This window comes from Triticum aestivum, chromosome 4B, assembly GCF_018294505.1.
Source record: "Triticum aestivum cultivar Chinese Spring chromosome 4B, IWGSC CS RefSeq v2.1, whole genome shotgun sequence".
Lineage (NCBI taxonomy): Eukaryota > Viridiplantae > Streptophyta > Magnoliopsida > Poales > Poaceae > Triticum > Triticum aestivum.
The window spans coordinates 306,816,163-306,827,384 of NC_057804.1; the positions used below are offsets into that span (position 1 = coordinate 306,816,163).

General features: G+C 57.2%; 1 protein-coding gene across 1 annotated transcript; it reads right to left on the minus strand.

Annotated features, from left to right (window-relative positions):
- Nucleotides 1-7,291: 7,291 nt before the first annotated feature.
- On the minus strand, nt 7,292-10,724 carry LOC123092058 (uncharacterized). Its single transcript, XM_044513732.1, has 4 exons — nt 10,048-10,724; nt 8,566-9,200; nt 8,044-8,240; nt 7,292-7,902 (listed from the first exon to the last, which is right to left on the minus strand). The coding sequence occupies exons 1-4, from the start codon at nt 10,613-10,615 to the stop codon at nt 7,512-7,514; spliced, it is 1,791 nt and encodes a 596-aa protein (XP_044369667.1). The 5' UTR covers nt 10,616-10,724; the 3' UTR covers nt 7,292-7,511.
- Between the last annotated feature and the right edge of the window lie 498 nt (nt 10,725-11,222).

Sequence of the window (11,222 nt, forward strand, 5' to 3'; positions counted from 1 at the left end):
ATAGTCTTTAGGGGCACGATTACCAGCCTTAGGGTTTAAAACACAATTATGTGATCTCGAGGTAGGTCTTCTTGTACTCTGTACTCCATCACATCAATACAATCAAAGCATGATGTAGGGTTTTACCTTGTCGAGAGGGCCCAAACCTTGGTAAATATCGTCTCCCTTCGTCCCATGTTACCATTGTTCCTAAACCTACGGCTCGGGACCCCCTACCCGAGATCCGTCGGTTTTTCCACCGACACCTACTCCTTCCTGTCCCATCCTCCCCTGTTGCAGGTGGCGGCTGGTCGATCCAACGCATCCACCGCAAGCGGGCACTCGCACGAGGTTTGCGCGACTTGAACCTCATTGTGGCGGAGGAGCGGTGCACCCTGCAGCGGCCGGTGGCTTCAGTGCAATCAACATCGGTTCTCTCATAGTAGAATGGCGGGCGATGACTATGGTGATAGATATCGGGATGCATTATCTCTGGGTGAAAACCCAGGGTTTGCCTTATCGTATGATCGGGCAACGTTGATGTACACCCGCCCTTGTTGAAGGCGTTGGTTCAAAGATCTATCTGCTTCGAGATCATAGCCATTGATCGTTGAACCAACCAATATTGTTACGCCGCGACATTTTGCGTCCTTGTTGAAGGCGTTGGTTCAAAGATCTATCTGCTTCGAGATCATAGCCATTGGTCATTGAACCAACCAATATCGTCACGCTGCGACATTTTCGCATGACATTTTATTTTTAAGGCATTGCACCCTTTATCAACCAATATGGCATCATAGGTACCCTTTTTTTTCTCGCGAATACGCAAAAGCCTTGCGTATCTTTGCATTGATAGATAGAGTAGCGATACATGGGAGTCTTACAAGATGAAGGATAGGCTAACTAGCTCGTACGCAATGATGGCCAGCATCATTTGCCTTGGCACATAGACGATGGGGTGTGCCGCCCGATCTGTCCTAGCCTACGTCTCTGGCAAGATGAGGGCCATGCCCTTGGCGCCGGCGCGCGCCCATAGCCGCGCTTCCTCCTGGATCAAATGCACTGCGCGTCCCATGGCAGGCTGGTCACCGTGGAAGAGGCAGCTTCCGGTGTTTCCAAAGGTGCCATGCAGTGAGGACGACAATGGAGGCCAGGCCGCGGTGAAGAGTAGCCGAGGTGTTGGAGATGGCCGTAGAGAGCCAGCTGGCGAAGTCGTCGTCATGTGCTGGGATCGCGGTGGTGAATCGGCACCACGAGAGCACCTCGTGCCAGATTTGGCGGGAGAAGGAGCAGCCCGTCAGGATATGCCGCATGGATTCCGGCTCTTGGTCGCATAGTATGCAGTGAGGCTTGTGGGGAAGGCCATGACATGCCAGGCGATCGGCAGTCCAACACCTGCCCATCAGAGCAAGCCAGACGAAGAATTTGATGCAGAGCGGAGCCCATGGTCTCCAAGTGATGCGCCAATGCGGGTCAGTGATGGAGCCGGCGAAAAGAGATTGATAGCAGGAGCTGGCAGAGTAGATCCCTGATTCAGTCCATCGCCACGAGAGTCAATCCTGGTCGTCAGCCAGAGTCATGTGCCTGAGGCGCCGCCAGAGCGTGACATACTGCACGGTCATGGCCACGCCCATGGCGCCGTGGATATCGGTGATCCACGCCTGGTTTAGTAGGCCGTCGCGTACCGAGCGTGTCTTGCACCGGCGTTTGGGCACCCTGTAGTAGACCAGAGGCGCGATCTCGGAGATGCTTTTCCCGTCCAACCAGTGATCTTCCTAGAACAAGCAGGACTCGCCATTGCCAAGGAACCAAGTGGTTGAAGCCCTGAAGATGGCCTGGACCTCCGGGCAGTGGGGGATGTGCAGGTGCTGCCACGGGCGCGAGGCGTCGGATCTTTGCAGCCACATCCAGCGGGCGCGCAGCGAGATGCCGGCTTGCTGGAGGTCCGGGATCCCGAGGCCGCCGAGGGAGATTGGTCTACATACCCGGCGCCAGTTGACCTTGCAGTGGCCTCCACTCGCGTCCTTCCGGCCGTACCAAAGGAAGTTCCGTATCAAGCGGTTGATGCGCTTTAGGATGGGCGGGTTGATGGCCATCGCAATCATGATGTGCGTTGGCATGGTCGTGAGAACATGATGTCACAGGGCAAGCTGGTCGCCCCTCAACATCAAGGATGACCACCACAGCGAAAGCCTGCGCTCCAGCTTGTCGATGATGGGTTGTAGAGCAGTGGAACTGACTTTGCGGATCGACAGTGGCAGCCCGAGGTAGGTGGTGGGGAAGTCTTGCAGCGGGCAGGCGAGGTTCATGGTGATCATGGCCCGGTCCGGGTCCGTGCACTAGACGGGGGAGGCCGCGCATTTGGCATAGTTGGTGTGCAACCCAGAGGCTGCCCCGAAAACCCACAGCAACTCGCGGACGGCAGGCAGGTCGTGCCCATCCGGTCGATAGAAGACAACGACGTCGTCGGCGTAGATGGAGATGCTTAAGGACATATGACGCGCGGTGAGTCGTTGCAGCACCCCCTCGCTGGCCGCACGGCATATGAGATTGTTGAGTGTGTCGATGACCGTGAGGAAGAGCATGGGGGACACGGGATCCCCCTGCCGCAGCCTGCAGCGGTGCTGGATGGGTGGTCCGGGACACCGTTGGTGAGGACTTGTGTGCTGGCCATGCCGAGGAGTATGCATATCCACTTGCACCACCGGTGACCAAATCCAAGGTGGCGTAATGTCTCCAGCAGGAAAGCCCAGGATACGGAGTCGAAAGCATGTGCGATATCAAGCTTAAGCATGACACATGGGTTCTTCAGGTTGTGTAGCTGGCTCGCTGTTCGCTGCACGAGCAGGAAGTTGTCGTGTATGCATCGGCCGGCGATGAACCCACTTTGGTTGGTAGAGATCATGTCATCTAGGCGTGGCGCGAGGCAGAACGAAAGCACCTTGGCGAAGAGTTTGGCAACGATGTGAATCAGGCTAATCGGCCGATAGTCCGAGAGCGATGCGGTGTCTTGCTTCTTGGGTAGGAGGACGAGTAGCACCTCATTGAGCCGCTGTAACCCGTGGCCGTTGAGGTTGTATAACTTATCGAACGTGGCCACAAAGTCGTCTTTGATGGTTGCCCAAGAAGCACAGAGGAATTCCGACGTGGAGCCGTCCGGGCCGGGCGCCTGTCCCTTCGGGAACCGCCGAACGGCCTCGCATATCTCACTCTCAAAGAAGGGGAGCTCGAGGTCGAGCAGCTAGAAGGAGCGTGGGTCTAGGGCATCCAGGTCGATGGATGATGTGCGCTCGACGCTGGTGCCGAGGATCGTCGTGAAGTGGTCGAAAGCGGCTTGAGCGATCGCTGCCTGGCCATGAATGTGGCTGTCACCGACCTGAAGCTGGAACATGTGGTTCTTGCGGGCACGTTGGGCGGCATGTAGTCAGAAGAAGGCGGAGCCCGTGTCACCAGCTTTGAGGAAGTTTAGCCTCGTACGCTACCGTGTTAGGGATCGCTCCAGTGAAGCCAGCCCAAGGTACGCGGCTTTGAGCCGTCATCGAAGCCAGGCCTCGGCCGGGGAGAGCACTCGCTAGTCTTGCGCCACGTCAAAGCGCGCTATCAGCTCACGGGCGATGGACAGCTGCAGCGAGACGTCTCCCATCGTCTTGGAGCTCCAACGCTGCAGGCACTTGGCAGTGGCACGCAGCCTCGCGAACATGCGACAGAACGGGTCTGGCTTAGGAGCGCATGATCAGATGCCGCGGATGACAAGCAGCGCAGCATGCAGCTAGGGTGATCGGTCGCCCAGCCGACAGTGCAGAGGACGCGGTCAATGCGCTCAAGGGTCGACGCCTCGCGCTCGTTCGACCAGGTGTAGCGTCGGCCGTGTAGGTAGATATCCTGGAGCTCCTCGTCGGCGATGAAGTTTCTAAAGTGGCGCATGGTTGCCCGGTGCAGGTTCTCGTTGTTCTTGTCCTCGACGCACGCGATCATGTTGAAGTCGCCCCCAACTAGCCATGGCCCGGCGCAGCAAGATCTCGTGTCATGCAGGTCAGAGAGGAAGGCAATCTTGTCCGGCTCCTATTGGGGCCAATAAACCCTCATCACCCACCAATGTGGGCTGCCATCGCGTGGTGTCACCAGCGCGTTGATGAAGTGGTCGGCGATGGTAGGATGAGAGAGGGAGACGATGTCGCTCTGCCATGCAACGAGGATGCCGCCGCGTGTATCCGTGGCCGGGAGGAAGAAGTAGTCGGCAAACGGGGCGCCCATTGTTTCGCGGACAAGGGACGACGAGAAGGCAGCGATCTTTATTTCCTGAAGACACACGATACACAGGTTGGCCGAGCGGATGACGGAGCGTACATCGCTACGTTTAGCAGGGCAGTTGAGGCCCCGCACGTTCCAAAATATAACCCTTTGGTTGTGCTCCATTGGAAAACTAATGATGTCTCGATGGGGGGAGGGGGTAGCAACAGGAGTTAGGCCTCGGCGATGAGCATAGGTGGAGCGTGCATTGAGTCGGAGGGGTTGGTTGGCACCTCCCACCCGTGGTAGTCCGCAAGCGCGGCGATCGTGTCGGCGGCTAGTGGGCGATCAAACATGTGCGCGTATCTCTCAAGTATGGAGTCAGAGATCGGCTCATCTTGCTGCAGCAGGCCAAGACGAAGAAGGAGCACTCGCTTTGCCTTCATCTCAGAGTCTAGGCCGCGATCAACTTTGGCAATACGTCCACTGCAACGAGGCGTGAAATCCAGCGGGACGGCATTGCGGCGGTGGCGCGGAGGCGGGGGCGGTAGGACAGGCGCATTGGGGCACTGTATCGAGGAGACGAACCGCTCCAGCCGCTCCCCAGCCGCGCAATCGTGGCCATCGACGGCCGGGATCCCCTCCGTGGCGCATGTGGCAATGATTATGGCCTGGCAGGCGTTGGGCCCGCCATCCACGTCCTGCGCCTGGGTTGGCTGCTGTGTCACGGGGCCATGCAAAGCGTTGCCCGGCTCCGCGGAGGCCTCGGCCTGTAGCACATGGGCGGGGTGTGGGGCTGGCTTTGTCTGCGCCACGGTGGGCCTGGGCTGCGCCGCCTGCATGCCGCAGGCCGGTTGGGAGATGGGATTGGCGCAGAGGATGGCAGGAATCTCTGGCCTGTCGGTGGCAGGATGGGCAAAGGCAGCCCTGTCAGGGGAGCATGGGGCGTCGAGCGCAGGGACTGGCACCTGTGGTGGGCACAGCGGGGCCTGGTCGGGCGTAGAAGGCTGACAAGTGGCAAGCCCGTGCTCGCCAGGGCTGACCTGGGGTGGCAGCGCGTGGGTGTCGCGTAGCGAGGATCGCATCAACCCATTGACTATGGCGCCCGAGGTCGACTGGCGGCCGACAGGCGAGGGCCCGGCTGTGGCAGCAGCGATCCATTGGCGAAGCGCGGGCCCGCAAGCAAGGACGACCGCCGTGGACGGGTGGGGCCCCAGGATGCCCCGCCATCCGCGGTACGGAAGACGCGTACCACGGTGGCGATGTTGGCCTTGGTCGGCGGTCCCAGCTTATCGGGTGCCGGACGGTGACGCCCGAGAGGAGCGCGGTGGGAAACCGTGTCACCGGGGCCAGCATGGAGGGAGCGGGGGTGACGGGGGGTTCGCGTCACCGTCGTTGGCGCCGTCCGGCGAGCGCGGACGTGCTGGCGGAGGCACCGGCAGGCGGAAATCCTCCGAGGCGGTGACCAGGGTCTGCACTGGCTTGCCGAGCATGCGCCAGACGAAGCGCTCGGCGCGGTCGGGGTCGGCATCAGTGTTGACGGCGTCTGGCTCCGGGAGCAGCAGGTCGGTTGAACTCGGGATGGTGTCAGGGTTCGTAGTCCATGCCGAGAACCTGAACCTGGACATGTCGCTGCCGTCGCGGGTGGAGGGTAGGAGGTGCTCGATCTCGAGGAATGGGGAGAGCATGGACTCGACAGAGGAACGGTGCCACGCTTGGTCGGGGAGGCCGACGAGCTCGACCTCCACCCGAAAACGCAGCTGCACCGGCTTGCAGCCGGCCGAGTGACTCCAGGGTGGATGATGAGCCTGAAGCGCGGCGAGCGCAGCGGACGCAGGGCCACCCTGGAGCGGGCCTCGGCCGAGGAGAACTTGAGGAGGAACTCGTCATGGCCGCGGTTGTGGACGGAGAACTCGTCGTCGGCGAGGCGGAATCTCTCGCGCAGCAGCCCAGCGACCTCCTCGCGACCGATGCCCGAGCGGCTGCCAGCGACGGTGGCCATAAGGGCGCGCTCCCGCAGCTCTGTCTCGGTGGCTACCACCCTAGTCGTGCGCGGCAGGTAGCATACGGCAGACGCGGGGCGGAGGGCAGGGTGGCCGGAGAGCACAACGGGCGTCTTGCTCGAGGTGGTGAAGGAGTTGCTCTGAGAAGAGTGCGACGGCGAAGCTGAGGCGGGCGAGGACCGGCCCCCACACCCGGAAAGCGCGGGGTGGCTTGGGCCGGCGACACTCGCGCCCAAGCTCGTGGAAGAGGATGAGACTGGGGAAAGGCAAGGCCGTGGAGGGGAGCCGCAGCGACGCTTGGAAGGCGGCTCAGCAGAGGAGGCTGGAGAGCGCGGGTTAGGGCAGTCACGTGCGACGTGGCCCGGGAACCTGCAGCGGCGGCAACAGATGGCCCGGCGGCACTCCGAGCGAGGATGGCCTGTGCTGAAGCAGAGCGGGCACTCGCCGGGCGCAGCCGCGGGAGGGGAGCGCCGCAGAGGGGCGGGATCCGCCCGGCGACGACGAGGGGAGCGGCGGCGAGGGCGCTTGCGGCCGCGCGTAGACTCCCAAGGCGCCTCAGGACTGACGCGGTGAACCTCGGATCTTGGCCCGGGGCGTGGCAGAGGCTGCGAGTCACCCTCGGAGGACGCGAGGGGCTCCTCGCAGAGCACGGCCCGGAAGGAGCGAGGCGCGGCGGGGCTAGCAGATCTAGCAGTGGAGGGGCTTGAGTCCAACCAGCGTAGCTCGCGACCGCGGCCGCCGGTGGGAGAGGGCGAGGCCATGCCCGGGGGGAGGTGGGCGGCGGGGCCGGGATGGCCGCCGTCGAGAGCGGTGTACGCCGGAGCCGGAGTGGCGGGCGGCGGTGTGCACGGAGCGGGAGCTAGAGCGGAGCCTGAGCCTCAAGGGAAGATTTTTCAACCTTCAACTGCAATTGCATATGCATCATAGGTACCCTTTATCAATCAATATGACATCATAGGTTTGGTGGAACGATTGGGTGATGTACTATGTGGATGGCCTCGGAGTTTCCCCCTTCCATGTATGTCGATTTGTTTGGCACTTTGAATAATTAATAATATATTGTTGTGTGCATCACTCAATGCAGAAACCCCAAGGGTATTCCCCTCTTTGAAAATGAAAACTAATGTGAGTTTCATGACCATAATCTAGGTATTCATGTGTCCAATGACCGGCGTGAATATTGGGGACGAGTCCAGTGACCACGGATGAATGCATTTGTCTCGGAGATTATGAATAGCTTTTCTTTGGAAATGCAGATTGTGACTGCAGATGAGATGTTCCTAGTTAAGGAGCATCTACTCATTTCCCAGGCTTGAAATTCTTTGGAGGCTGCCTGGGAACGGACAATAGTTGCACCGAGTTCTCGAAGCAGTGGTGGAAGCCGAAATGCGGGTAGCGCTCGTACCACGTCTCCTGCGGCTCGTGAGTGTCCCAGTGCTCGCCACTACTGCTCCTCCCGTACTTGTGCACCCAGCCGGAGCCGTTGTGGCCCTCGCCCCAGGTGCGGTTCCACCGGTCCCCGTATTTACCTTCCCACCATGTCTCCCCCTGCTTCACGCCGTGGCCGTTAGGGTCGAAATGCTCATCCCACTTGTCACCCCATTTCGACCACCCGTCGCCCTCTGACCGCTCGGCCCATTTGTCCGTGTATTTCACGCTGCCTCCGCTGCCATCATACGTCTCACCCCACCTGCAGAGGATCAAATACTGGGCTTCAGCAATAGTATCTTATTTTGTTGCAAGTAGAAAAGCTAAGCTTAATTATCATATAGAGCATGGAACCATGGACAAATAGAATTATTATAAATAAAGCTACTGATGACTCTCATACCTTTCATGCCAAACATGAGCATGCCCAACATCCAACGGAGTGTTTGGATCCAAGCTGCACCATTTATCAGCCGTTTTTTCAGCTTTACCGCTTGAATCATATTGCTCCCACCATTTCTCTTGCCACTGCTCCCCTTTGCCATTCTTTCCCCACTTGTCTGCGCTCTTCTCCATATGCATAAGACCAGATGTGAAGTCCTGAAATGGTTTAAAATGCAGCCACTTGATTAAACTCTCATCGATGTATACAGGCATGGCATAGTATCTCATCGATGCAGCTCCTACTAGGTCACACAGTGAATGCTGTGCAATGACCTGAGCAGGCACCATTTGAAACGTTAATAGTACTAATTTAATATATACTGCATGTTTTATGCGCTACACAGTGAATGCTGTGCAATGACCTGAGCAGGCACCATTTGAAACGTTAATAGTAATAATCGTATTTAATATACGCCACACAGTGAGCAGATAATGCTACTCATGGTACACCACCGGTGTATCGAAAAAGAGAAAAAATCACCTGCCACATCGACTCCTTCCAGTATTCCCTCCAAACATTGCCCCTAGCATCACGACCGGACTTCTCGGAACCTAATTCTTTATGATCAAACCGGTCTGAAGCCTCCCAGTACTTGTCTTCGAATTCAACAGAACCATCAGCACTTACTCCCCTGATTACAGTCCACTTACAAACAACACCATCAGGCCTCTGTTCTACACCGGTCTCCTTCCACCACTTTGAACCATCTGGGTCTATCCCATGGGACGACTTATCATCACTTGTACTGAGAGCTCTAGCCGCCTCAGCTGCATTATTTGAGAACTGCGTTTCAAATGCTTCCTCTGCATCAGCAACAGGCTTGGCCTCGGAATCAACATTCTCAGGCTCCGCAAATGACTGGAAGGGAGGGAGAGATCGATCTTCCTTGTTCTCAAAGAAGGAGGTCACGAACGGAAGGGATAAGAAGTCTGCTGACCGTTCTTTTTCCATTAACATCTCAGGCTGACCGGAGAATGAATCCACTTTCTTTGATGGTTTCAAAACAATATTGTTTTCTCTCGGTTCACTGCTGGTGTCCACGGGTGGTAACCACGACCAGAAATCCGGACCAGGAGTACCAAGCTTGGAAGGATATGAATCCCCAGAGTTTGTCACTGAGTAAATAAGAGATTACTGGTGTCAGAGCAGAAGCATAATTTTACATGGAACGGAGGATGTTGTAATAACTAAAAGTTCGCAGTTAAAAAGCACTCCAGTAACACTAATGGTGTCCTTTATAAAACAGTATTCTTCTCAAGAATGCTCTATACAATGTCACAAAATGGACATAACCTAAGACATCAATTTATAAAATCAACATGGTATTATCATAACTGACCCAGTACCCACGTCATCTTCAAAATAAAGCACGAATACCACTGTCCAACTCAACTGATAAATCCACTTAGCCCTTACCAGAATACCACTGAGCACGAATGCAACTAGACAGCGCACAGATCGGGGGCACCTATGTCAGTGTGTGCTATTGGTAGGAATTGAGACACGAGAGATATCATTCATCGCTTGCCATTTTAGTTTCAGTTGACAATTTCACCCTTAGGGGGTGTTTGTTTAGAAGGACTTAAAAGTCTCTTTTATCCCATCTAAACCAAAGAAGAAGGACGGACTTATAGAGACTTAAAGTGTGCATTTGGAACTTATGAAAGAAGACCCTGACGGAGAGTCTTTTGAAGATTTTTAGTTATAACATGGTCTTTTAGTCATGTTTAGTCCCAGGAAGACTAGCGACTTTTAGTTGGGACTAAAAAAATCCTAGGATTTATGAACCAAACAGGGCCTTAATTTTATTGGATTTATTTGTTGGATTGGCCGTTTATGCCAAACTCTTTTGAACGACTACTACCTTTGCTTATGTCAGGCTAAAAGGGAAACTTCTTTTACGCGAAACGCGAAGCTAGTGCGACGTTCACGGGAGAACTCACGTGCGCCTGGTGGTCGTACCTTTTGCCGACTGCGACGCCACCGGTACGCTCCTCTGCCCGGAGCCCTGATCCTCAGGCCCCTTTGCGGCCTTGCGCGAACCAAAAACGTCGCCCGACCCTATCACTCCGGTGGCCGCCGCCGGCTTCTGCGGCTGCGGCGGCGGCGGTGGCGAGGACTGCGGCGGTTCCTTGAGTACAGCGCGCGCGGCGGCGAGAGCGGCGGCGGCGCGGTCGATGACCTGGGTGCGCTGCACGCGGTCGCGCTCCTCCCGCGGCACCCGCAGCATCTCCTCGAACCGCGCCGTTCTCCGCTCCACGTCCGCCTGCTGGGGGGCCTCCGCCTTGGCAGGCGGCGGAGACGCCTGCAGCCGGTACGCAAGCTCCGCTGAGCGCCTCTCACGATCCACCGCCTTCTTCCACATGTCCAGGTACGACGGCCCCCCGCCTCGGCCCCCATCCCCCGAGACCGCGCGGACGACGACGACACGCTGCCCGGCTCGATGTCGGGCATGGGGGAGGAGGAGGCGGCCGCGCAAGCGATGGAGGTGGGGAGCGGCGGGAATGATGGGGGCGGAGTTGGTCGCCATTCTGTTGGACTCCGAGTGGAGAGATCAGAGGAGTCGAGAAGTGTGTGCGAGAGTGTGGAGGAGAAGGAGAGGGTGGGCCCTGGTGTCTGCTTCACATGGAAGGGGAAGGGAGCGAGCGGTTCAACGGACGAGGTCGGTTGCTGCGCGCGCCTCGGCCTCCAGGTGGCGTCTTCAGCGGGCCGCTCTCCGCCGTTGGTTCCCTCGGCTGAATGGACGGGTCGGGAGTGGCCTATGAATCCAACGGGATTCTGCTGGATCCGGGGCCGAGCGATTCTACTGGGAAGCAGTTCACTTTTTTTCTTCTTCTTTCGGATGACTTTCTGTTTTTTTCTTGCCGTGTCTTTTTTATTTTATTATTATTGCCGAGAGTTCACTTTCTGTTTGCCCTGCCGTTTATGAGTTTCCCTCAGCAAAGAAAGGTAATCGTACGTAACCATTTGGCCGGAAAGGTGTGCCATGTGAAAAGACACTACGGCTAATGGGTTGTCGGAGAAGAAAAATAATGGCACGGGTATAATTTTATCAGACACATAAGAATTCACGGGGGCTTTCCACACTGCTATTTGGTACTCCGAAAGTGAGGACGACCACATGCCCGTCGGAGTCA

Bases quoted from the DNA above. Each gene is read 5' to 3' on its own strand.
- LOC123092058 (XM_044513732.1), bottom strand. From the start codon at position 10,615: ATGGCGACCAACTCCGCCCCCATCATTCCCGCCGCTCCCCACCTCCAT. The intron at 9,201-10,047 runs GTACGACCACCA...TTATTTACTCAG, and splicing joins GGCGTCGCAGTCGGCAAAAG to TGACAAACTCTGGGGATTCA. The intron at 8,241-8,565 runs GTGATTTTTTCT...AAACCATTTCAG, and splicing joins GGAAGGAGTCGATGTGGCAG to GACTTCACATCTGGTCTTAT.